At 41.8% G+C, this 27,980-nt stretch overlaps 1 protein-coding gene across 5 annotated transcripts in view; it reads left to right on the top strand.

The window, feature by feature from the left end:
• The window catches only part of AMBRA1 (autophagy and beclin 1 regulator 1), a 161,522-nt gene that overhangs the window by 59,285 nt on the left and 74,257 nt on the right, over positions 1-27,980 (top strand). For all 5 annotated transcript variants that reach the window (XM_058161761.1, XM_058161762.1, XM_058161764.1 and 2 more), the window contains one exon: positions 5,887-6,069. In XM_058161761.1, the coding sequence (XP_058017744.1) occupies positions 5,887-6,069 (183 nt within the window). The remainder of the gene's footprint in view (positions 1-5,886; positions 6,070-27,980) is intronic.

Below are 27,980 nucleotides of genomic sequence, written 5' to 3'. Positions count from 1 at the left end.
TAATAAATTAGAACAATTTGTATTGTAGCTTAACTCACTCTTACAACTCTGGGTAACAAATAATAGTAAAAAAGAAGTAACAACACCACAAAACAATTTGAAAAATTACAGTAATAATCAATATACAGTGAGCCAGAGGGCCAATAAATCCTTTCCCTCTTACTGTTTGACAGCAAACAGTTAACCTGCCAAGTTCACCTGATCTCACATATCTGGTGCTTCAGATAAAAACTAGGTCTGTAATGCCTTATAGAAACCTTATCAGGGCCATCTGATTCGGGAGGTGTGCAGTTCCATAGGGAAGATAGCACAATAAAGTTGATGTCTTATACATGCTCAGTGAAGGAACCTGGACCACATCCATTCTATCACATTTGGTGGGGTGAGCAGAAGCCATCAGAAATAGATGGTTCTGCAAATAACCTCACCCTCTGCCATGTAGGGCTTTACTAGTAACAGCTAGTACCTTGAATTTCGTCTGGAGCCTTACTGGGAGCAAGTGCAGCTTGCAGAGCAGTAACCTTATATAAACATATATTGACATCCCCCAAACTGCCAGTATTGCCGCATCCTAGATCAATTGCAACTTTTTTTTTTAATTCAAAAAGTTTTACAAAAAAATCCCCCCCTTCCCCCCAACCCCCCTCCCTTCACTAATCCCTCCCTCCCCTGACTTCCCGGAACAAGCACAAGGTATAGTTAAAATAAAACAAACGTATGCTAAGAAAATTTTTCCCCAAAACTATTATACCAATTTTCCCTCTCTAGCTCTGACTTCCTCCTAACATAACCAAAATCCTTCAAAAAAAATTAACAATTAACAGTAATAAAATATATAAATCAATAGAACAAATTAATCCTAAAGTATTTAAAACCAGCTAAAGCATAAAAATCCAATCCCATTCAGAGAATATCTCCTTATAGCTTCTATAACCATATAATTTTTCCCCAGGTCTTTCTTACATAAGATCTTTCGAGAATATTCTATTTAAAATTCAGTACAACACATTATAAAATTTCAATACAGAAAATTACAATATCTATTCACCTTTAGTCCTTCCTCGTCAAAATCCAGTATAAATCCAAATATCTAGTCTTTTATGATAGATATAAAACATATAATCAACCCATTTCTTCCAGATCTTCCTCACACATTGTCTTTCAGGGACACTAATATTTTTGTCTGTTAATATTTCAAAACAACCTTGTTTCAAGGATAATACTTTTGTCTCTTGCCATTTTTTTAATGCATTAATCTCTGTCTTTCCTTCATTACTCCTTTTGAAAAGTCAATCACAATATTTCCTAGTAGTTCCTTATGTCCAAGAATCCACAAATTACTGCCGTATATTTCATCAGTCCAAAAAGAGAACTCTTGGAAAGCATTAACCCTGTGAGTTTTTTCGTTCGAGACAGCCTCCTGTAGCACAAATTCAGGCATTTCATCCAAACTATTTAAAGAAAACTTCTTTACATCAACTTGTTTATTCACGATCATATCTTCATATTTATCCACTTTTGTTTGTATCTCCTCCATTCCATTTTCCAAGTCCTGATTACACTGGTTAATTTCCTCCAAGCTCTCATCCAAAACGTCCCCATTTTTTATCAATTCGTATTTTTGAATAATTAAATACATTCTTTCTGTGTAATCCTGTATAAAGTCACGAATCCATTCTTCTGAAAGAACCTTCATGGCAAAGTTCTTGCTGAGAATCCCCTTATGAAATACTTAAACAACGTAATATAATCCAACAATCCACAGTCCAACACAATAAGATAAAATCTCCATTCAGTTTCAATTTCGCAGCAAGGATCCTTTCCTTTCCTTTCCCTTCCCTTTATCGCTCTACTTTCAGTTGTTCTCAAACGCCATTTTAAACAATTAAAGGAAGGGGGGGGGAAATTTCTCTTTTTAAAGAAGGTGGAAGTCAGAAAGTCAAACATACTTGCAAACCAATAATTGTTCACTCATGCTTCTTCCGTCTGCTTATAGAAATCCACAAAAAAAATCAATTGTTAGCAGAAGTGGACACCTTCCTCTTTTCCTGCTTTTGCAGAAGCGCACTGAATACTGGAGATTAAAGGAGGATTCAATGGGATTCGACCTTTCGGGACTTTGCATAACAAAAACAAAGCCCCTAGGGGAATCTACCACTCTCCCCCCCTGCTCTTTCTTTCTCTTTCAACCAGAGAGGGAAATTGAAGCCGGGGACAGCTGTTCGTTGCTGTTTTCATTGGCTTTTACCATATCCAGTGCGGAGTGCCATAAATTAGCACCCAGCGAGAAAGGTGGCGCCAAGCGGAAGTGATCAATTGCAACTTTTGAATGCTTTTCATGGACAGAGAACAGCAGTTCAGGCTCAACCAATCTGCTCAAATTATGGAATATTGGAGTAAAGTATTGGCATTTAAATTTTATTGTATAAAATTTAAATGTTAATACTTTATATAAACATATATTGATATTCCCCAAACTGTCAAAATTGCCACTTCCTAGATCAATTGCAGTTTCTGAATGCTTTGCATGGGCAGCCCCACACAGAGAATGTTCCTGAGCTTTGCTGGCTCAGGAACTCTGGGAGTTGAAGTCCACAAGTCTTAAAAGAGCCAAGTTTGCAGACCCCTGGTTTAGGGTAACCCAGATCCAGTTTTCCCTAAGTCAGAGAAGCTCATTGTGTGATTTGGGCCAGGACTTAGAACAATGGAAAACTTCCCTGAAAAACAATCTACCTCATTTATTAACCTACCTCATTTCCAAGGACAATTATGTTTAGGTAATCTTGTGAATGCTACTCTTTATCTTGATTTCACAATATAAGTCTAATGCTAGAAGTGTGTAAATAATATTCAAACTCTATGAGTATGAATTTATTTCCTATAATAAACGTGCAGAAAGGCACACATATTCTGCTTTAACTTCTCATATTGGTTTGTCCTTCTCCCAGTCTACTATTTTGACTTGGCTTGAATCATATTTTAGAATATGCCCTTGTGTGCCACTCAGAGTTCAAGTGCAAGAAATGGATGAAAAAAAAAATGCTTTCTTTTGAGGTAGATATTTCATTTCAAATTAATGGGAAGAATGTAGTATAAGATACTTTTGAAAAAGTAAGTAACCTTAATAACTTGACATAGTAAAATGTTGTACCAGCTGTTCCCCCATCCTTTATTTTATAGCTTTCAAGGGAAAAGACGGGAAAAAAGAACAAACACTAAGACAAAAAAATAAAGACAAAATGATAAAAAAAAATACACATAGATATTTAGCTTGTTTTTTAAACCCTTCCTTAAACCTTGATATCATGGAGTAATGTATTTTATTTATTTATTTATTTTATTTATTGTTTATATTTATATACCGCCCTATCTCCCAAAGGACTCAGGGCGGTTTACAGGCATTTAAAAGCAAGAAATACAATAAATACAATTCTAAAAACAATTAAAAAACTTATTCAAAAGCCTTAATTAAAAATATAAAAATTAAAACCCAAGATAAAACCCATAAACTAAAATCTAACTCAGTCCTGCGCAATTAAATAGATATGTTTTAAGCTCACGGAAGGTCCAAGGTCCGGAAGCTGACGAAGTCCTGGGGCAGTTCATTCCAGAGGGTGGGAGCCCCACAGAGAAGGCCCTTCCTGGGCGCCGCCAGACGACATTGCCTCGCTGACGGCACCCTGAGGAGTCCCTCTGTGAGAGCGCACGGGTCGGTGAGAGGTATTCGTAGCAGCAGGCGGTCCCAGATAACCCGCCCTATGCCATGGAGCGCTTTAAAGGTGGTCACCAAAACCTTGAAGCGCACCCGGAAGGCCACAGGTAGCCAGTGCAGTCTGCGCAGGATGGGTGTTATACGGGAGCCACGAGGGGCTCCCTCTATCACCCGCGCAGCCGCATTCTGGACTAACTGCAGCCTCCGGATGCCCTTCAAGGGGAGCCCCATGTAGAGAGCATTGCAGTAATCCAGGCGAGACGTCACGAGTGCGTGGGTGACTGTGCACAGGGCATCCCGGTCTAGAAAGGGACGCAACTGGCGCACCAGGCGAACCTGGTAAAACGCTCTCCTGGAGACGGCCGTCAAATGATCTTCCAAAGACAGCCGTTCGTCCAGGAGGACGCCTAAGTTGCGCACCCCCTCCATCGGGGCCAATGACTCGCCACCGATGGTCAGCCGCGGATTTAGCTGACTGTACCGGGATGCCGGCATCCACAGCCACTCTGTCTTGGAGGGATTGAGCTTCAGCCTGTTTCTCCCCATCCAGACCCGTACAGCCTCCAGACACCGGGACAGCACTTCGATAGCTTCGTTGGGGTGGTCCGGCGTGGAAAGGTACAGCTGGGTGCCACCCGCATCCAGCTGATCCCCCACGCCGAAACCACTGATGATCTCACCCAGCGGCTTCATGTAGATGTTAAACAGAAGGGGCGAGAGGATCGACCCCTGCGGCACCCCACAAGTGAGGCGCCTCGGGCCCACCTCTGCCCCCTGTCAACACCGACTGCGACCGGTCGGAGAGATAGGAGGAGAACCACCGATAAACGGTGCCTCCACTCCCAATCCCTCCAGCCGGCGCAGCAGGATACCATGGTCGATGGTATCGAAAGCCGCTGAGAGGTCTAATAGGACCAGGGCAGAGGAACAACCCTATCCCTGGCCCTCCAGAGAACATCCACCAACGCGACCAAAGCCGTCCCTGTGCAGTAACCGGGCCGGAAACCGGACTGGAACGGGTCTAGATAGACGGTTTCATCCAGGTGCAGAAACTGATATGCCACCATACTCTCTACAACCTTCGCGCGGCGGGTTGGAGACTGGACGATAATTACCTAAAACAGCGGGTCAGGAAGGCTTCTTAAGGAGGGTCTCACCACCGCCTCTTTCAAGGCGGCCGGAAAGACACCTCCACCAAAGAAGCGATCGTAATCGCCTGGAGCCAGCCTCGTGTCACCTCCTGAGTGGCCAGCACCAGCCAGGAGGGGCACGGGTCCAGTAAACACGTGGTGGCATTCAGTCTACTCAACAACCTGTCCATGTCCTCGGGAGCCACAGGGTCAAACTCATCCCAGACAATGTCACCAAGACCACCCTCGGACGCCTCACCTGAGTCACTGCAATCTTGGTCCAACCCGTCCCGGAGCTGAACGATTTTATCGTATAGATAACCGTTAAACTCCTCAGCACGTCCCTGCAGCGGGTCATCCCGCTCCCCCTGGTGAAGAAGGGAACGAGTCACCCGGAACAGGGCGGCTGGGCGGTTATCTGCCGACGCAATGAGGGAGGAGGCGTAGCAACGCCTCGCTTCCCTCAATGCCACTAGGTAAGTCCTTGTATAGGACTTCACTAGTGTCCGATCAGCCTCTGAACGGCTAGACCTCCAGGAACTCTCTAGGCGTCTTCTCCGGCGCTTCATCCCCCTCAGCTCCTCGGAGAACCAGGGAGCCGGTTGGGACCTGCGCCGGGTCAGAGGCCGCAAAGGCACGACACGATCTAAGGCCCCCGCCGCGGCCCGTTCCCAGGCCGCAACAAGTTCCTCAGACGTGCCGTGAGCCAGACCCTCAGGGAATGGCCCAAGCTCCGTCCGGAACCTCTCCGGGTCCATCAGGCGCCTGGGACGGAACCAACGCATCGGCCTTCCTATTACTCTGATCATTTTTTAACCTCTGTTATATAGTGACTTTGAAGCCAGATTAACAAAACACAAAGGATTTTAGATAAAGATATTCAAGCAGAAATCTCCAGCTCATAATCCAATCCATATTGAAAAACTACAGCAAGTCTTCTATTTTTGATACAGATTTAGGTAATAATATCGCATTATAATCCTACAACATCAAGAAGCAAATGGGATTTGTTTTTGAGCTAATAGCAGTATTTTAATTTTTCAGGTTGTCACCTGCTGCTTATTATGCCCAGAGAATGATCCAGTATCTTTCACGCAGAGATAGCATTCGCCAGCGCTCCATGCGGTATCAGCAAAATCGCCTCCGCTCTTCCTCATCTTCTGCTTCCACTTCTGAGAATGCAGGTCCATCTGTAGAAGGAAATGACCTGGAATTTGAAGACTTTGAGTAAGTTCTTTATTCCAACACAAAGCATTAATTATTTTATACTTTGTCTGCTTTTTATTTTTAAAATGCTTTGTACGTGTTTAAAAAAAGTAGGTTGAATACACCTTTTCCTCAAAATTAGAGTTTACAATACCGATTAATTTGTCCTTTTTAAATGCATGGAAGACTAATTGTTCCCACTGCTGCCCTCTCTGACTTTTCAAGCTGTTTATCCTTTGAATGACAAATTACGTAAGCAGAATACTGGGAATCTGTTCAACTGTCAAAAACAAAGTATCAGTCCTAAGAGTCACATTTCTGTTGTTTCAATGAATATAAAAAATATGAGCATTTAAACATGTAATTTACACTGAATCAATATTTATTTATTTATTCCTTCCTACTTCCTTCAGTTTCTAAGGGTGCTCACTCCTCAAGTGATTCTGAGAGGTTTAAGAAAGGATTAAAAACATCAAAGTAGAAAGAAACAAAAGAACCACAAGAGTAAAAACATCTGTGCCAGGAGGAGACAGATGGCTGGTACACAAATATATTAGGTTCACATATCATTCTAGCACAATGCCTGTGGAGAGAGCCACACCTTGAAGGCCTGCCATATGCAGTGGTGGTGATGGGAGTTCTGTTGTAAAGGGTAGATGCAGCAACAGGAAATGCACACCTCCTGGATCCCATGTGATTATGATACCTTATTGATTGAGACCAAAGGATACCAACCAGGGGTGAAATCCAGCAGGTTCTGACAGGTTCTGGAGAACCTGTAGCGGAAATTTTGAGTAGTTTGGAGAACCAGCAAATACCACCTCTGGCTGGCCTCAGAGTGGGGTGGGAATGGAGATTTTGCAATATCCTTCCCCTGGAGTGGGGTGGGAATGGAGATTTTGCAATATCCTTCCCCTGGAGGGGGATGGAAATGGAAATTTTGCAATGTCCTTCCCCTGCTACGCCCACCAAGTCACGCCCACAGAACCGGTAGGGGGAAAAATTGGATTTCACCCCTGATACCAGCCTTATCTGATCTTTAAAAATGAACAAAAACAATCACAAGGAAATGATCATACAAATGTCTTAGCTCTGAAGCATGAAGCACTTTATAGAAGAATGCTAGCAACTTTATTTATTTTATTTATTATTTTAATTTATATACCGCCCTTCTCCCGAAGGACTCAGGGCGGTTTACAGCCAAGTAAGACAACAATCACAAAAATTAAAAACATTTTTAAACAACTAACTCAATTTGGCTAAAAGGATTAAAACTCTAATTAAAATACCCCATTAAAACTATTAGGCCAGCCCTGCGCGATGGAACAAAAATGTCTTCAGCTCGCGTTGGAAGGTCTGGAGGTCAGGGAGTTGACGTATCCCTGGAGGCAGCTCGTTCCAGAGGGAAGGAGCTAAATAGCACCTAGAAACTCACTGGTAATCAATACGCTAACAGAATAGATCCAATGGGCGTATTGAAGTCTACCCCAAATTAATAATACTGCTGTATTCTGGACCAGGTATAACTTTTGAATAGTTTTCAAGGCCAGCCCTGTGAGAGTACATTGCGACAAGCCAAATAAGAGGTGGATAGGACATGAATAGAAGAAAGCAAACCTTCCTGATCCAGGAGTGGATGCAGTTAGTGCTTAAGATCGTATTGTGCAAAGGCACTCCTCCTGTAGGTCAGCGCCAATTAACCAAGCAAATTGACAAAGCAATAAAGCAATCAACTTTCCTGTAATTCAGGTGACTCCAGGGGATTACATTGAGTCTTGTGAACAATATGGAAGTGCTTTCTCATTATCTTCTTCCAATATTTTTTAAAACTTCTGGTCGAACCCACTGAGCTGGATTTTATGCTGATCTCTCATCTAAGTATTAAACAGGTCTGACCCAGATTCTCTCTCTAAAAAAACAGAATACTCAGGATCATCTACGTGCTGCTATTGAGTGATAAACATAAAAGAGAAAAAATGAGATGGAAGAAGGAAAAAGTATATGGATCGAATTTTGTTTTATTCGCCTTTCATGATAGTATTTCTTACTGCAGATCTCAGAAGGTTTTATAATTTTTATCATATATTAGCCTCAAAATTACTAATTTAATATAGGTGTTGAGATTCTTAGCTCTTTCTTGCAGATATTATGTTTCTTACTGATTATGTTGGGCAGAAATTTGTCAAAACTGACTATATTTTCATGTCACAAGTAAATATCTATAGCTTGTTATTGTTTGATCGTTCAGTCTTTATGATACTTTGTGATACAGTAGATATAATTTTGCTATGTTTGTGTCAGTGAATTCTTCTTTAAATTTTATAAGCTCATTCTTGGATCATCTTTAACATACCCCTTTTTGTCTACTATCCATCTTTTTCAGTTGCTGTTGAACATATTTTAAGTTTAGGTTTTTAATCTATTGACCATTGTCTTCATTGTTTTCACATTATGTGTCCAGAATATTTCAGCTTTAGCTTTTTTATAAGAGTTTTCAGTGAGCAGCCTCATTTTATTACCCGTGTTTCCCCAAAAATAAGACCTTCTCTTATATTTTTTTGAACCATGAAATAAGCGCTTGGCCTTATTGTAATGCGTTCAAAAGCCCGATTGGGCCTATTATCAGGGATGTCTTATTTTTGGGGAAACAGGATACATTTAGTAATGAATTATCTTTTCATTTTCTAATCCAAGATCTTCACAGTTTTCTCCAGCACTACAATTCAAAGGAATTTTTTTGGGGGGGGAATTTTTTTTGGAAAAAAAAAAGTTTTTTTGTTCATCCTTTCTGATGTTCCAGTTTCACAGCTGCATAACTGGGAAAACCATAATCTTGATAACACGTGTCCCTTTCTTGTTAATATGTTTCTCTACTTTAATATTTTATCTAGATCAGTCATAGTGATTTCCCAGGTAGCATCTGTATTTATTTCATGACTATAATTGTCATCCCTATGAATTTTTAAGTCTAGGAAGGTGAATACATTTGTAGCTAGGTGTTTTCTTAATCTCCTCCCAGAGTAGTCAGGCGTTTGTCATGGTATTCTGTATTTCTGCAGATGCTGTATTCTCCTTCACCTCCTGATTAGAATACTACATTAGTTTATTTGATGTTTAAGCAAACAAGGATCAGTTGTTGGTGGTGTTCTTCTGAGCAATACTTTGTAGAGTTCTGAGTAAAGGCCAGTGTAGCAGAGCCTTCTCCAACCCTCATTTACATTTGCAGACACCACAATTTCACTGTTATTGTCTTTATTTTTTTACCTTATTAAATGGTCTGTGAGTTGGCCTAATAAAACTGTTTCCTGAATCTGTGAGAGCAAATGATTATGATTACTGTAGTTTTTGGAGTATGATGTAGTTTTTTTCCCTCCTAAAAGAGGCTGAAAATTTGGGTGCCGTCTTATACTCCGAATGTAACCCCGCCCGCCCACCGGCCCCCACCCTTCAGCCTCCGCACGTCCTCTTCCTGGCTCCAGAGATTGCCCCTGACAATGGCTTGTGTTTTGGGGCTCCACGTGTCGTGTTTTCAGCCTCCAAATGCTTCATTTGAGAGCCTTTCAAGGCTGTGGGGATTGCCAAAGAACATCGCCACTGATCGCCGCCCGAAAATGCAATGCGTTTGGAGGCTGAAAATGTGACGTGCAGTGCCCAAAGTGGCTCCCTGGAACAGCTGCTGCCTTCTTTTACCCCTTCTTCGCTTCACCTGCTTTAGTTACTGGAGCTCCCTCCGGTGATCAACTGTGCTTTTGAAGCTGTTTTTCAGCCCCAATGCGGTGCTTGCGAGCAAAGCGATCTTTTTGCTTTGCCTGCTTTTCTAATTGCTGCTCCCTCCAATGATCAGCTGTGCTTTAAAAACTGTTTTTTAGCCCCAAGCAGCCCCAACCTCAAAACCAGCGAGCGAATTAATGTGCTGAAGCTGACCAGGCTAAGGATGCTAGCCAGAATAGTAGGCAGAATTTTTATTTTCCTCCCCAAAAACTAAGATGTGTCTTATACTCTGGTGGGTCTTATACGCTGAAAAATATGGGGTATGTGTGTGTATTGTATTTTTCTCCTTATATGAGGACTCAGAGAGGCTCGCTATAATAAAATAAAACATATAAAACCTGTAGAATTAAAATTAGAAGTGAATTCAGACTAGTAAAGAATCCTTTTGACAGCTAAAAGTCTGATGAAAAATGTACTTCGCTATTTTCTGACTATCGGGAGCATAGGAACCAAATTACTTCCTTAGGGAAAGCATTCAATAATGTGGGTGCTACATCAGCAAAAACCCTCTGTTATATACCAGATAACTAAGCTTTTGGTAATAGAGGCATCTTCTATACTGCTGATCTAGAGTTCTGTAAAACAGCATTTGCCCCCTTTTGGTGTTTTTTTTTTAAATTGCCTGTTGTTTCAATAAACAAAGTCATTAACATGCAATGTATCGGTGTGAAAAAATAACCAATTCCCTTAGTTTAACTGAGCCAAGTAAAAAAGGCCCAGTTATCCAATTACTTCATTAAACTATCAAGCAATTAGAGCTGATTTAGACCCCCCACTTTCTATAATTCTGATAAACTTCATAGCGAAGTTCTCACTATTCATATTTTAGAGGCAAGTCAGGCCCCATTCAGATTTCAAAAGACCTGTGTAATAAAAGCAGTGATGGAAAAAGCAAATTACTAAAACTAAAGATCTGCCAGTCCATGGTCAGAATCTTAGGACTGAAAGAAGCTTTGGGACAGAGTTAATCCATAGTCATATGGTATTTACTCTGAGACCACAGCATAAAATCATCCAAGGTGTCACAAAGAAGTCCAAAATAACACTTTAAGTTTGCCAAAAAGTGCTTGGAGACTCTTCTGACAGCTGGAGGGAAACTGTGTGGACAGATAATCCAGGAGTGAAACTTTTTAGGCTATGTAGGTATTGTTATGAGCTACAGAAACCATAAAACTGCATTTTAAAATAGGAATCTCATATCGGCTGTCAAGTAAGGAGGCATAATGTCATGGTTTCAAAATGAAAGACATCTGGATGACTTTGAGCCAGTCACTCGTTCCCACTTCCACAGGATGGTGGTTGTATATAAATGACGAGAATATGATGTGTGCCTTCTTAAATTGTATACCGTATATACTCGAGTATAAGCCGAGTTTTTCAGCACGTTTTTTGTGCTGAAAAACGTCCCCTCGGCTTATACTCGAGTATATACGGCTTATACTCGAGTTTTTTTTTTTCTTCTTTTTTTCACATTATACCGGATGGCGCAAACTTGGCGGGCTTTTGCATTAGCGCGGGGAAGCCCTGCCGGTGCAGTGAGAGGGCGGGGCGGGGGAGCCGCCAGCCTTCTCGGCTGAGGGAGGGAGGGTTTCCCCGACCGGTAGCTGCCTCATTTCCCACCCTCGGCTTATACTCGAGTCCCCAGTTTACCCCAGTTTTTTGGGGTAAAATTGGGGACCTCGGCTTATACTCGGATCGGCTTATATTCGAGTATATACGGTAATTAACATCTCATTTAATTGACTTTACATGTAAAATAAGTAAAAGAAGCATCAAACTTTGTAAATCCCAGGCAAATATCATTTGATCAGCGACTGCTCAAAGTTATTATGACTGTTGCAGCATCCTTGTGGTTATGTGGTCAAAATTTGGGTGCTTGATGGCCCACCTAATACTTGACTACAGGGGCACTCCAACCCCCCCCAAACTATCTCACCTCATCTATGTCGCTTTGGCCCCCTGCTGCCCTGTGCTTCAGTGCCCCAGCTGACCTTCACCATCTGTTTGCTCCTGCTGCTGCTACTGAGGTTGCCTCATCTATGGCTGGGCTGGGCTGGACTAGGTCTGGCTTTTGTGCTGCCAAACAAACAAAACCCAAAGCAACCCAGAGCTGTGGAGCACCCAAAAGCCCCATTGCAAAAAGCTTCTGGGTGGGGCTGCGCTTCATGCCCCATTGCTTTAGCAAAAACAAATGGTTTTTTGGGAGGGCACATTGCTGCTCTGGGGTTGCTTTTAGCTGTTTCCCCCCTTCCCCCATAGTAGGAAGGCCAACCTGGTGCAGCACCTTTTTGCAAAGGAGTGTTTTGGTGCAATGTGGTTCTGGGGCTGTTTTTGACTCTGCCCCCCCCCCTTTCCCCAAGCTAAAGCCTGGCCCATCAGCCAAGGCCAGGCACACCGCAGGAGCAAGAAGACAGCAGGCCAGCTAGGATAGGGAGCACAGGGCCGCAAGAGGTTTGGAGTGCAGGGTAAGGGTGGCTGGGACTGGATAGGAGCAGTTGCAGCCTTTCATAGCATAGTAAATAGTCCCAGAGCCACATGATTCTGGGGCTGCTTGCCACTCTGGACATCAGAGTGCAGGATGGCTAAAAGGGCAAAGATGGAGAGGAGATAGCAAGTGGGGGAATTGGAGGCATACCCTTAACCTAGGAAGGCTTTGGTTCCATCCCAGGCGCCTGATGGACCCGGAGAGGTTCCTGACGGAGCTTGGGCCATTTCCCGAGCACCTGGCCCACGACTCGACTGAAGAACTAGTTGCGGCCTGGGAACAGGCCGCGGCTGGAGCTTTGGACCGTGTCGTGCCTTTGCGGCCTCTGACCCGGCGTCGGTCTCAGCCAGCTCCTTGGTTTTCCGAGGAGCTGAGGGAGATGAAGCGCCGGAGAAGACGCCTAGAGAGTGTCTGGAGATCCAGCCATTCTGAGGCTGACCGGACACTAGTTAGGTCCTATAGTAGGACCTACCTAGTGGCAATGAGGGTTGCGAAACGTTCCTACGTTTCCTCCCTCATTGCGTCGGCAGATAACCGCCCGGCCGCCCTGTTTCGGGTGACCCGCTCGCTCCTTCAACAGGAGGGGCGGGAGGACCCCCTACAAGGGCGTGCCGAGGAGTTTAACGGTTATCTATACGACAAAATCGTTCAGCTTCGGGACGGATTGGATCAAAATTGGGTAGATCCAGGCGAGGGTTCCGAGACCCGTCTTGTTGAGGTGGTTTGGGATGACTGATCCTGTGACTCCCGAGGACATGGACAGGTTGCTGGGTAGGCTGAACGCCACCACATGTTTACTGGATCCGTGCCCCTCCTGGTTAGTACTGGCTACTCAGGAGGTGACACGAGGCTGGCTCCAGGGGATTACAAATGCTTCTTTGCGGGAGGGGGTCTTTCCTGCGGCCTTGAAAGAGGCGGTGGTGAGACCCCTCCTCAAGAAGCCTTCCCTGGACCCAGCTGTTTTAGGGAACTACCGGCCAGTCTCCAATCTTCGCTTCACGGCGAAGGTTGTAGAGAGTGTGGTGGCATGTCAGCTACCCCAGTACCTGGATGAAGCTGTCTATCTAGACCCGTTCCAGTCCGGCTTCCGGCCCGGATACAGTACGGAGACAGCTTTGGTCGCACTGGTGGATGATCTCTGGAGGGCCAGGGATAGGGGTTACTCCTCTGCCCTGGTCCTATTAGACCTCTCAGCGGCTTTTGATACCATCGACCATGGTATCCTGCTGCGCCGGTTGGAGGGGTTGGGAGTGGGAGGCACCGTTTATCGGTGGTTCTCCTCCTACCTCTCTGACCGGATGCAGACGGTGTTGACAGGGGGGCAGAGATCGACTCCAAGGTGCCTCATGTGTGGGGTGCCGCAGGGGTCGATTCTCTCGCCCCTCCTGTTCAACATCTATATGAAGCCGCTGGGTGAGATCATCAGTGGCTTTGGGGTGAGATACCAACTGTACGCTGATGATACTCAGCTGTACTTTTCCATCCCGGGCCACCCCAGTGAAGCTGTTGAAGTGCTGTTCCGGTGTTTGGAAGCCGTACGGGTCTGGATGGGGAGGAACAGGCTCAAACTTAATCCCTCCAAGACGGAGTGGCTGTGGATGCCGGCACCTCGGTACAGTCAGCTGCAGATGTGGCTGTCTGTCGGGGGTGAGTCATTGGCCCCGATGGAGAAGGTACGCAACTTGGGCGTGCTCCTGGATGGTCGGTTGTCCTTTGAAGATCATTTGGTGACCATCTCCAGGAGAGCTTTTTATCAGGTTCGCCTGATCCGCCAATTGCGTCCCTTCCTGGACCGGGATGCCTTATGCACAGTCACTCATGCTCTCGTTACCTCTCGCCTGGACTACTGCAATGCTCTCTACATGGGGCTCCCCTTGAAGAGCACCCGGAGACTTCAGCTAGTTCAGAACGCGGCTGCGCGGGTTATTGAGGGAACGGTTCGGAGCTCCCACATAACACTTATCCTGCGCAGACTGCACTGGCTACCTGTTGTTTTCCGGGTGCGCTTCAAGGTATTGGTTACCACCTTTAAAGCGCTCCATGGCTTAGGACCGGGCTATCTACGGGACTGTCTACTGCCGGCCTCTATCTCCCATCGTCCGGTGCGCTCCCACAGAGAGGGACTCCTCAGGGTGCCGCCAGCCAAACAGTGTCGACTGGTGGCCCCCAGGGGAAGGGCCTTCTCTGTGGGGGCTCCGACCCTGTGGAACGAACTTCCCCTCGGACTTCAACAATTACCTGACCTTAGGACCTTTCGCCGCGAACTTAAAACTTATTTATTTCGTATGGCTGGACTAGCTTGATTTTTACCTTTGAATTTTAATTGAATTTGATGGGTTTTTAAAGTTTTGTAATTTTATGGGGGAGTGTGTCATTTTAACATTTGGGCAAATTTAAATTAGTTTTTTTAAGGGATTTTTTAACTATTGTGTGTATCTGTATTTTATCTGCCTGTTCACTGCCCTGAGTCCTTCGGGAGAAGGGCGGTATACAAATTAAAATATTCAATATTCAATATTCAAGGCTAGCGAAGGAGCTGGCTGGGACTAAGCCCAGAGTGGCTTCGATAGTGATAGCTACTCACTTATCAGTTAATGACAGCAACCAAGGATTGCTGCGATTATAGTTGCTAAGCAATGCAGTTATATTTATTTATTTTTATTTATTTATTTTATTAAATTTTTATACCGCCCTTCTCCCGAAGGACTCAGGGCGGTGTACAGCCAAGATAAAACACAGGAATATATACAAATTAAAACATTTAAAACCTAGCAAATTACAAAAAGGCTGATAATTAAAATTTAGTTTTAAAATTTTAGAAATATTAATAAAACCCCGAATTAAAATTTAACACTATTATGCCAGTCCCGCTTGAATAAATAGGTGTGTTTTTAGCTCACGACGGAAGGTCCGAAGATCTGGCACTTGACGTAAGCCAGGGGGAAGTTCATTCCAGAGCGTTGGTGCCCCCACAGAGAAGGCCCTACCCCTGGGGGCCGTCAGCCGACACTGTTTGGCGGACGGCACCCTAAGGAGACCCTCTCTGAGAGCGTACGGGTCGGTGGGAGGCATAAGGTAACAGCAGGCGGTCTCATAAGTACCCGGGTCCTAAGCCATGGAGCGCTTTAAAGGTGGTAACCAAAATCTTGAAGCGCACCCGGAAAACCACAGGAAGCCAGTGCAGGCTACGGAGTAGTGGTGTTACGTGGGAGCCACGAGCGGCTCCCGTTACCACTCGCGCAGCCGCATTCTGGACTAACTGTAGCCTCCGGGTGCACCTCAAGGGCAGTCCCATGTAGAGAGCATTGCAGTAATATGACATCTAGCTTCACAGCTGCATTGTTTACAATGGAAAATCCAATCCCAATGGTGGTCATAGGTGACAGGAATACCTGTACTTTTCCCCAGAACTATAACTGGGCATTTTTCTAGTAGGAGAAGAAATTCTTAGCTCTTTTGTTCATTATTCTTGCAACCATTCTGAATTTAAAATACAGAATTACAGAACTGTTTTAATTGCTTTCTGAATATGACCTGTAAAGGATGATCCTCAAAAAGACAGTCTCCAGCTGAGTCTTGGAAGATGGAGGCTCCTTTGCAATCTGTGCTCATTTTGTAATGCTACCAGTTGGGATAGAAATGCCAGTCCTTTGTTCCCTTCTATTGCTGTTAAATACCTCTTCAACTTGATCATCTGAGCTTGCACCTTCTCCTAAAACAGCAGGGAGCGATCTTCAGGAAAGAGAATTCATGGTAAAAGCAAACTCCTTGTTCTTTGGAGCTGTCATTTTCATGTGCCAGCAATTAACCACTCGGAAGCACAAGGGAATGAATGTATCTTTCCCTTTTCATTGTAGTTTTGTTTGTGTAAAATGTAAATGAGGGGACAGATGTAGAAGCATCAGCCTCCTAATAGCTTTCCCTAAACAACACCACAGGCTGCAAGTAGGAGTGAGGCAGTCTGCTGGAGCCTATTGTGATGGGGAGAGCTCAGCGAGAACAATCCTCAGTTATTTCCATTACTGCCTCTTATTTGTCTGCTAGGGAAAGAAATTTGACTGCTCAAAGGCATCATGCAATCTTAATTCACAGAGCTAGGTAGATACCTGTGGGGAAATGTGTTTCCCTGCAGATAATATTCACAGATGGAAGGATTCCATTCAGGAGAGTGATTCAGTCAGCCGCACTAAGGCTGCTTTTGCTTTCATGCTGAGTTGGGGGGAAAAGGTGCTTCTGTTGTATGCCTTAGCTTGGCTTTTTGGTAACACATTCTATTGTGATCTTGCCTCTCTCTGCATTTGTGGTATTCTATCCTTTCTATGCACTTTGCCTCTGTGGCTAATAGAGAATCTGGTAGAGTGTTTCTCCTCTGAGATTTCACAGAAATCTGTTGCTGACATCCTTGGCCTCTTTTCTTTCCATATATTTACATTTATAGTAACCCTTTCCTGAAGGGAAAAACAGTGTCGTCCTCCTCCTCCTATTCCTCCTCCTCCTCCTCCCTCCTCCCTTCTTTCTCCTCCTCCTCCTCCTCCTCCTCCTCCTCCTTTTTACATTTTCACGAGTAGAATGCCTTTTCTTTCTCTTTTTTACACGTTTTAATTTCTAAATATCCATTTTAGGCCTAGTACTCTTCAATATCTTCATAAATGACTTAGATGAGGAAATAGAAGGGAGGGGGGGGACATCAAATTTGCAGATGACACTAAGCTGGCAGGAATAGCCAACAGCCCAGAAGATAAGCTTGGGATCCAAAAAGTTCTTGATAGACTTGAACAATGTGCCCTATCCAACAACATGAAATTTAATGTGGAGAAAAGCAAGGTTACACCTAAGCAGGAAAAACCAAAGATACAAGTACAGATTTGGTAAAATCTGGCTCAAAAACAGTAACTGTGAAAGGGACCTTGGAGTCCTAGTGGATGATCACTTAAACATTAGCGAGCAGTATGCAGCAGCATCCAAAAAGCTAATATAATCCTTGATTATATAAACAGAGGTATAGAATCAAAATCATGTGAAGTATTAGTACCGCTTTATAAATCCTTAGTAAGACTACACTTGGAATACTACATCCGGTTTTGGTTACCACATTACAAAAAAGATGCTGAGACTTTGGAAAAAATACAAAGGAGCAATTAAGATGATTAAGGGCCTGGAGACAAAAATATATGAAGAAGGGTTGCAGGAATTGGGTATGACCAGTCTAGAGAAAAGAAGAACTAGGGGTGACATAATAGTGGTATACCAGTATTTGAGCAACTGCCATAAAGAAGAGGGAGGTCAACTTATTTTCCAAAGTACCAGAAGGTAAGACAAGAAATAAAGGATGGAAACAAACCAAGGAGAGAAGCAACCTGGAATTAAGGAGAAACTTCCTAACTGTAAGGACAATTAACCAGTAGAACAGCTTGCCTTCAGATGTGGGTGCTTCATCACTGGAGGTTCTTAAGAAGAAATTGAACAGCCAGCTGTTTGAAATGGTATAGGGTCTCCTGCTTGAGCAGACTAGAAGACATCCAAGGTCCCTTCCAGCTCTATTCTGTTGAAAATGATTAGAAGTAAGTCATACAGAGCACAAAATTTTCAATAGTTGTTTTGAAAGCCTAGACTGGGTTGCTTTTATGGTCCTGGAAAATGAGTTTAGTCATTTGGTATTTCTTTTGTGTGACATGCTTTAAAATTTTGAGTGCTTTATTCTATTGTTTCCTGCGTTATGTGGAAACATTATTTACTTTAATAATCCAACCAATTTATTGCTGATGAAGGAAAGTTAATTTCTCATATCTACCCAGCTGTCTAGATGGATATATAGCTTTGGGTCTCTCTCCACCCCAAAGGAGAGAATCTTTTTAACTGGAGCTAGTTTTGAGGAGGAAAACACATCACTCTATTTAAATTACAGTTTACTTTTTTTTGAATTGTCCTTACAAACAAATTACAGAGTTCATAAATTGTTTCAAAATTCTTTAGATGTAAAAAAATCCAGTGTTATATACATGGATGCAAAGTACTAGGTTTGATCTTTATGAAGCATCTCATGGTCTTTTGAAATGTTTCTACATACATAGGACATCTTGCTCAATTCTGTCATCTGTCTTCAGCAAGTAATAAAGAATATGTAGATTTTATTCTTTAGCACCAACTGATACACAATATATAAGACTATCATTTTACGGTCTGAAAATCTTCTCTGATATTGTTCATCACTTTTTCATTAACAGCCTGCCCACCTTCAAGAATTAGCTACTAAATTCCTTGTTTAAATTCCATCCTTTATTTCATTCTGCAGGCCCTCTTTTTATTTTAACTATTGCAGGATAACTTAGCTCATTAACAGGAACATGTTTTATATCTCATCTGAGTTAATATATGATTTTCCCCCTTACCCCTTGAAACACAATTGCAAGACTGAACTCTTTCTTTGTTCTATTTGTCTGAAGAATGTGATATAGGAGGCTTTTGTTATTACCACAGATCAGACAAATGAACTGTGTGTAATTATTATAGAATATTATTTACATCAGGAAAAATATTTGCCATAATTTCAGGGTCATAATGGACAGACAATTGTCTAGATAATCAGCTTGCCAGGCCTGGAAGCCACCTTTTATATTAGGCCTTCAGACCTGTCACTTTTACTACTGTGGGAAATTGGGAGGGGGATTGTATGGAGCATGGGTGATATATAGTGATGATAACATTCTTTTCTCAAGAAGTCAAGGACAACTTGTCCTGCACCTGGAAGGCTGGAACTGGAGGCTGGAGGCATCTCCAGTTGGGACGATGTTTGATTGGACCGTGTGATGGATTTGGGGGTATTGGGTTGGGACTTGAACTTTTCTTTGGGTGGGGAAAACTTGGAAACTTTCAGATTTGGGTTTTCCCAGATGTGCCAATATGACATCTCTAATCAAATGTAACTTTGAGGAAATTCAAGCTTCAGAGTTTTCTTTCGTTGGGAGTGTTACTTGGAACCCTGACACAAAATATATTTGATTATCAAACTACAGTTGTGCTCATAAGTTTACATACCATGACAGAATTTATGATTTCTGGCCATTTTTCAGAGAATATGAATGATAACATGAAAACCTTTCTGTCACTCACGGTTAGTGTTTGGCTGAAACCATTTATTATTAATCAACTGTGTTTACTCTTTTTCAATCATAATGACAACAGAAACTACCCAAATGACCCTGATCAAAAGTTTACATACCCTGGTTGATTATGGCCTGATAAAATGCACACAGGTTGACACAAAGGGGTGTAAATTGCTATTAAAGGTACCCATCCTCACCTGTGATCTGTTTGCATGTAATTTGTGTGTACAAAAGGTCAGTGAGTTTCTGGCCTCCTGACAGACCCTTGCATCCTTCATCCAGTGCTGCACTTATGTTTCTGGATTCTGAGTCATGGAGAAAGCAAAAGAATTGTCAAAGGATCTGCGGGAAAAGGTAGTTGAACTGTATAAAACGGGGGATATAAAAAGATAGCAAAGGAATTGAGAATGCCAGTCAGCAGTGTTCAAACTCTAATCAAGAAGTGGAAAATGAAGGGTTCTGTTGAAACCAAACCACGGTCAGGTAAACCATCTAAACTTTCAGCCACAACTGCCAGGAAAATTGTTCGGGGTGTTAAGTAAAACTCACAAATAACTTCAGGTGAAATACAGGACTCTCTGAAAACATGTGGTGTGGCTGTTGCAAGATGTACAATAAGGAGGCACTTGAAGAAAGATGGGCTGCATGGTCAGGTCGCCAGAAGAAAGCCATAACTACGCAAATGTCACAAAGTATCCCGTTTACAATACGCCAAACAACACAGAGACAAGCCTCAAACCTTCTGGCACAAAGTCATTTGGAGTGATGAGACCAAAATTGAGCCACAACCATAAATGCTACATTTGGAAAGGAGTCAACAAGGCCTATGATGAAACGTACACCAATCCTACTGTGAAACATGGAGGTGGATCGCTGATGTTTTGGGAATGTGCAAGCTACAAAGGCACAGGAAACGTGGTCAGAATTGATGGTACGATGAATGCAGTATGTTATCAAAAGATACTGGAGGACAATTTGCATTCATCAGCCCGGAAGCTGCGCATGGGACGTACTTGGACATTCCAACATGACAATGATCCTAAACACAAGGCAAAGTCATTGGCTACAGCAGAATAAAGTGAAGGTTCTGGAGAGGCCATCTCAGTCTCCTGACCTCAATATCATTGAGCCACTTGGAGGAGATCTCAAACGTGCAGTTCATGCAAGACAGCCCAAGAATTTACAGGACCTGGAGGCTTTTTGCCAGGAAGAACGGGCAACTTTACCATCTGAGAAGATAAAGAACCTCATCCAGACATACCACAAAAGTCTTCAAGCTGTCATTAATGTTAAAGGGGGCAATAGACTGTGTTAAGAACTGGGGTATGTAAACTTTTGATCAGGGTCATTGGGGTAGTTTCTGTTGTCATTATGATTGAAATGAGTAAATACAGTTGATTGATAATAAATGGCTTCAGCCAAACACTAACCATGAGTGAAAGAAAAGTTTTCATGTTATCATTCATATTCTCTGAAAAATGGCCAAGAAATCATAAATTCTGCCAGGGTATGTAAACTTATGAGCACAACTGTAAACGGTTTTATGAAAGAATGCTTAAAAACAATGTAACTCCATTGAGCAGAGCAAAAATATTCTCCTTTTGTATATGCATAAAATTCAGAAATAGCCCTTTTATGAACAAAAACAGTTTACTAAGGTGAAAATGCACCTTTCGCATTAAGTCCATTCTGATAAATATTGACAAAGAACTGATAGAAAATTATTTAATTTGTAAGTCTGAAATTGATGTTTTTTTCTGAAAAAACTTTAAATGCCAATTAGAAGCTTTGCCAATTCACGTTGCTGTTGTTGTTTACTTTTTTTAATGTAAGATGCCAGAGGAAGGGAAAGTATATCAGATGATAAGAATAGGCGACCTTTTGCGGATTGGAGGTTCTTAAGAATCTCTTCACTTACCATGGACAAAGGAGAGATAAAAGAGAGAATATTACTCTGTGTATTGAAATAGTAAAGAAATTAAAGAGAAATGGTGAAAATAGATATAAGCTGAAAGTGTTCTAGTTGGTATTGTGTGCTGGCTGGAGAAGCAACAAGCAGTGATTGTAGAAAATCATGAGCAGCCTGAGCAGCAATATTGAGGAAAAGCAAGAAATTGTTTTCCATAGAACCATAAAAACCTAAGCTGGCATAGAGTAATGAATGAATGAATTCAGTAGACCGGATTTCAGCAGCCACCACAAAAGCAGTAGAAGGTAAACCTGCAGACTTAAAGAAAAAACAGAAGCTCTGAATTGCTGTCATCAGACTCCAAAAAGTTGTTTAGGGAAAAGAAAAAGGATGACCAAACTCCCCCGCCCCCAAAATCCCAATGAAAAATTGGTGTCAGATATGTTTTAATGACAATATTGTATTTATATTGAATACATGTTGGCATTGGTATATTTAATAATTTTTGTAATGTTTCAATTGTAGTTTATTATATATGAGGGGATCAGAAATCATTTTTTTTTGTAAGGGTGAGATCCTGCTTATCCTCTGCCTTCACAGTTGATAGGTCTGTAGGCCAAGGAATGCAGCAAGCTGGACAATGCTGGCCTGCCAGCAAGGAGGTAACTTACAGGATGTCACTGCTGCCCGGGATGCCTGTCTCATACCCATCCCTTACTCTGGGAGTTTGACTGCCCCTGGCCCTTCTTAACATGCATGATCGAGTAAAACCAGGTGGGCCAGGCTTGGCTCATAGGTGATAGTTTGCTGATCTCTAGCATGTTCTGTTTGTTTTGCTTGGGATCACATAAAATAGTTTGTAATAAATAAGCAAGCAAACAAACAAAGTTAGATGATTATAGTGGAGCAGGGCAGGAAGAAAGAAAAGATTCAAGACGTAACATATGCAACACTTAAGGAACCATCTGGATTTAATAAGCTTTATTCTTTATAGAAAAGGTGCTTGGAGATTATTATTTATTTGAGATATATAAAACAATTTCATTTCTTATTGTCATGCAGGAGATTTAGACTACCATAGAGGGGATACATTTAGGACTGTTGGAATCAGATCCTTCATAATTCGATTCCTAGTTATTAAAAGCAATAGCTCTGCTTACCATCTGTCCTATTTAAAATATTTTTCTCTTAATCAACTTTTCTTTTGATTACATTTAACTATATGCAGTATGTTAGTCTAGGCTGCCCGTTTATTTTGTACAGCTCTGTCTTGGAATAAAATGAATATATCCACTGAAACAAAGTAATAAACGAAAGTTAAGAATATTTTTTTTAAAAAAATGAGCTGTTTGGGGAGAATTGATACAAGGCTATCCTACTCATCCCCATGAAATTTTAAATGTTAAATATAGTTAATTTTAAAACAGACAAATGCTAATACATATTAGCAGCTAAATTATGAAGAAATTGCTCAGTTCTTGCTTTGGTCATCTGGTATCTTGCTCTACTTCTTTTGTGAATGGATTGCCTGCTGTTAATGTGGGATCTTCCAACTTTAGCTCCCATAGCAGATTGAAGGTCTCCAGTTAAGAGAACTTAAGCCTCAGAAACACACCTGAGATAACTTGGCTGTTGCCTTCTAGTTCTAAATCTAAAGACTTAAAATGAGAAAAAAGGGGAGGAAAAGAAAGAGAGAGAGAGAGAGAGAGAGAGAGAGAGAGAGAGAGAGAGAGAGAGAGAGAGAGATGTAGGTCTTGGCATATTCGGGTCTTTTCCCGAATATGCCAAGACTTACATACCTATACCCGTGAAAACCTATGAAAACATATATACATACATACATACATATATACATACACCGTGAAAACCTATGAAAACATATATACATACACACACACACACACAAACACAAACACACATACATATAGTAGGTTTTCACGGGTATAGGTATGTAGGTTTTGGCATTTTCACACATATACATATACACACACATAGCATTCTACAATAAATGCATTTTTTTTTTACTGATTTAAAGTGTGTATAGCTTCTCATCTTAATATTGAACTCTGGGCAGCTCCCAATCAACAATTAAAACAATGTCAATAATAAAACAACACATTGCATACACCTATTAAAACCATAAACATTAAAATCTCTTTATTTAAGATAAATTTGACCTATGGGAAGCTGAATTCTTTTTAAAGCAACAGATGTTAGAATAAGCTGCTCCATCGCTGTTCTATTGTGGACATTATAACTAGGACACAGAACTATGGAGCATGGATAATCTGTCTATTCCGGATACCAGCTTTTCTTAGTTTCTGCCAGCATGGCCAAAGTTTTGGAACATGGAATTTATAATATAGCTATCTTAGATAACACCAACTTAATTTATCCCTCTGATTTAAAATAAATCTGTGAACAAGAAGGAGTAAGAGATGCAGATTGTTGTCACTTACTGACTACTCATTCAATTAAATTTACAACAATGGTGAAAAATGAGACTTACGATGGGTCCTCAAAGTTGCAGCCATTGCAGCATCCCTGCAGTGACATGATTGCAATTTGAGTCCTTGACAACTGGTGTACATTCACATGATAACAGATTAACAGAGTTGGAAGGGACCTTGTTGGTTATCTAGTCCAACCCCCCCCCCACTCAAGCAGGAGATCCTCATTTGTAACCTTCACTGCCAGCTTCTGACAAGCAAAGTCAATGAACAAGCTGCCAGGTCACAAGTTGTGGGTACATAATATTGCACATAACAACCCATGGTGAGTTGCTTAACAGCTGCAGATGAAACTTGCATAAGTCACAACAACTGCGCTGATGGAACTGCTGGTTCCAGTTGCGGTTGGTAAGTGAGAGTTCCATGTATAGCTAATAACCACATTCATACTAAGATGGTAGATTTTATATGGATGGCCTTAATAACATTTCACTCTTGTACTGGTACTGCTTTAACATATTAATCATCAATATCCCAATTTATTTAAATGTCTATCTGTCTAGTATTCCCCTGAAATTGTGAATGGTCATTCTTTTTAATGCCCGGTTGCAACTGTTAATATGCAATCATTAAATTGGCAGTTTTTTAACAATGTGTCATTGAAGACTTACTTAGTTTGTAGGACAGAATTATAGATTTGTGATGTAATTCTTTGGAATTGATTTTCAAATAGTAGTTCATCATTAGCATTTAGCTGGGTTCCACTGCAGTATGCAACAAATGGCTGGGCGATGAATTCTTTTATATTTCATACTTACAAGAGATTTTGATCTTATGAAGAGTATTCTGTGTAGTAGAATCCTTTTTGATGGTTGTGATGATGATGATATTATTCATTCAGGCGTGTCTGACTCTTGGCATTTCTATGGACTAGGTCTCTCCACATCTTCCAATCTTGAGAGAATTCTTGTTATTCTTCTTTAAATACAACTAGCCCTCGACATACATCCACAATTGGAACTGAATTTCCATCATACATTGTTGTAGTTGAAGGTAGAGTCAGACCTGATTTTATAAGGGTTTTTCTGGCAGCTAAGAAATCACATGGTTGCTAACAAAATCCGGCTTTCCCAATGGGTGGTTTTAATGGAAATTGGCAAAAAAGAGTTGCAAATTGACATAGAATTTATTGGCCAAGTGTGATTGGACACACAAGGAATTTGTCTTGGTGCATATGCTCTCAGTGTACATAAAAGAAAAGATACGTTCATCAAGGTACAACATTTACAACATAATTGATGATCAATATATCAATATAAATCATAAGGATTGCCAGCAACAAGTTATAGTCATACAGTCATAAGTGGAAAGAGATTGGTGATGGGAACTATGAAACGATTAATAGTAGTGCAGATTCAGTAAATAGTCTGACAGTGTTGAGGGAATTATTTGTTTAGCAGAGTGATGGCCTTCGGGAAAAAACTGTTCTTGTGTCTAGTTGTTCTGGTGTGCAGTGCTCTATAGCGTCGTTTTGAGGGTAGGAGTTGAAACAGTTTATGTCCAGGATGCGAGGGATCTGCAAATATTTTCACGGCCCTCTTCTTGATTCGTGCAGTATACAGGTCCTCAATGGAAGGCAGGTTGGTAGCAATTATTTTTTCTGCAGTTTTAATTATCCTCTGAAGTCTGTGTTTTTCTTGTTGGGTTGCAGAACCGAACCAGACAGTTATAGAGGTGCAAATGACAGACTCAATAATTCCTCTGTAGAATTGGATCAGCAGCTCCTTGGGCAGTTTGAGCTTACTGAGTTGGCGCAGAAAGAACATTCTTTGTTGTCCTTTTTAATGATGTTTTGATGTTAGCTGTCCATTTGAGATCTTGCGATATGATAGAACCCAGAAATTTGAAGGTTTCTACTGTTGATACTGTGTTGTCAAGTATTGTGAGAGGTGGAAGTATGGAAGGGTTTTTCCTAAAGTCTACCACCATTTCTACGGTTTTGAGTGTGTTCAGTTCCAGATTGTTTTGGTTGCACCACAAGGCTAGTCGTTCGACCTCTCGTCTATATGCGGATTCGTCATTGTCTCGAATGAGACCAATCACTGTTGTGTCATCTGCGAACTTCAGTAGCTTAACAGATGGATCATTGGAGATGCAGTCATTGGTATACAGAGAGAAGAGAAGTGGGGAGAGCACACAGCCTTGGGGGGCCCCTGTGCTAATTGTACAGGTATTTGATGTGATCTTGCTTAGCTTCACCTGCTGCTTCCTGTTTGTTAGGAAGCTTGTGATCCACTTACAAGTCTGTTCCGGTACCTGTAGCTGGTTTAGCTTAGTTAGAAGAATGTCTGGAATGATGGTATTGAATGCTGAACTAAAGTCTACAAAAAGGACCCTTGCATAGGTCTTTGGAGACTCAAGATGTTGTAGGATGTAGTGCAGAGCCATATTAACAGCATCATCTGTTGATCTATTTGCTCGGTATGCAAATTGCAAGGGGTCTAACAGCAGATCCGTGATGATTTTCAGGTAGGAAAGCACTAGCCTTTCAAAGGTTTTCATGACTACAGATGTTAAAGCAACTGGTCTGTAGTCATTCAGTTCCTTGATGGTGGGCTTCTTCGGCACTGGGATGATGGTAGAGCGTTTGAAGCAAGAAGGAACATAACACATCTCTAGTGATTTATTGAAAATATGGGTGAAGATGGGGGCCAATTGGTCAGCACAGACTTTTAAGCAAGAAGGAGTTATCTTGTCTGGGCCTGGAGCTTTTCCTGGCTTTTGTCTGTGAAATAGGTCCTGCACTTCCTTTTCTGTGATCACTAGGGATTGTGAACCCAATGAAATGGGGTCAGTTGTAGGAGGCTTGGCTGTTGTTGGTGTGTCTGAGATGGGGGTTGTGGAGATAGGTGGCTGTAGTTTCCTTTCAAACCTGCAGTAAAACTCATTCAGGTCATCTGCCAGTTGTTGATTACCTTCAGCCTGGGAAGGAGGTTTGCCATAGCCGGTGATATTTTTAAGAGTTTTCCACATGTTTGCTGGTTCATTTGCTGAAAACTGATTCTTTAGCTTTTCAGAGTAGCTTCTTTTTGCTGCTCTGATCTCCCTTGTTAGTGCATTTCTGGCCTGATTGTACAGCATTTTATCACCTTTTCTGTAGGCTTCCTCTTTGGAATGTCGTAGCTGCTTAAGTTTAGGTGTAAACCAAGGTTTGTTGTTACTGTGTATTCGCAAGTTCCTTGTAGGTACACATAGGTCTTCACAGAAGCTGACATATGATGTTACAGTATCTGTGAGTTCATCCAGGTCTGCAGAGGTATCTTTAAAAATATTCCAATCAGTGCAGTCAAAACATGCCTCTAGCTTTAATTCTGATTCCTCCGTCCAGGTCTTCACTGATTTAATTATTGGTTTTGTGGCTTTAAGTCTTTGCCTGTAAGCAGGTACAAGGTGAATCATGATCACATGACCACAGGGTGCTTCAGCTTGTCCTAAATATGAGCCAATTGTCAAGTGTCTGAATTGTGATCAGGTGACTGCCAGGATGGAGCGATAGTCATAAATGCAAGTACAGATAGTCCTCAACTTATGACCACAATTGAGCCCAAAATTTATGTTAAGTGAGAAATTTGTTAAATGAGTTTTGCCCCATTTTACGACCTTTCTTGGCCACATTTGTTAAGTGAATTACTGCAGTTATTAAATTCGTAACAGGGTTGTAAAGTGAATGAGGCTTGCCCATTGACTTTGCTTGTTAGAAGAGCTCAAAAGGAGATCACATGACTTTGGGACACTGCAGCCATAATAAATATGAGTCAGTTGTCAAGCATCCAAATGTAAAATCATGTGACCGTGAGGATGCTACAGTGGACCTATGTGTGAAAAATGGTTGTAAGTCATTTTTTTTTCAGTGCCATTGTAACTTCAAACGGTCACTAAATGAACTGTTGTAAGTTGAGGACTACCTGAACAGATTGTAAGTCACTTTTTCCAAAGTTGTCATAACTTTGAATCATTGTTAAATGGTTATAAGGTGAGGACTATGTATCCTGTGAGAGGTTATCAAAGCTGACTATTTTTATTATTGCTACATCCCTTGGGAGACTGTGTCTGTAATTTAATACATACAAAAGAATGCTTTTGTCTAGTTCGAATGCTTTTTAAAGTATTCAGCACATTCCTCCCTTTTTATGATAATCAAGTAAGAATACATT

The sequence above is a fragment of the Ahaetulla prasina genome, chromosome 1 (assembly GCF_028640845.1).
Source record: "Ahaetulla prasina isolate Xishuangbanna chromosome 1, ASM2864084v1, whole genome shotgun sequence".
NCBI classification, from domain to species: domain Eukaryota; kingdom Metazoa; phylum Chordata; class Lepidosauria; order Squamata; family Colubridae; genus Ahaetulla; species Ahaetulla prasina.
This window is presented reverse-complemented; position numbering and strand designations above follow the sequence as displayed.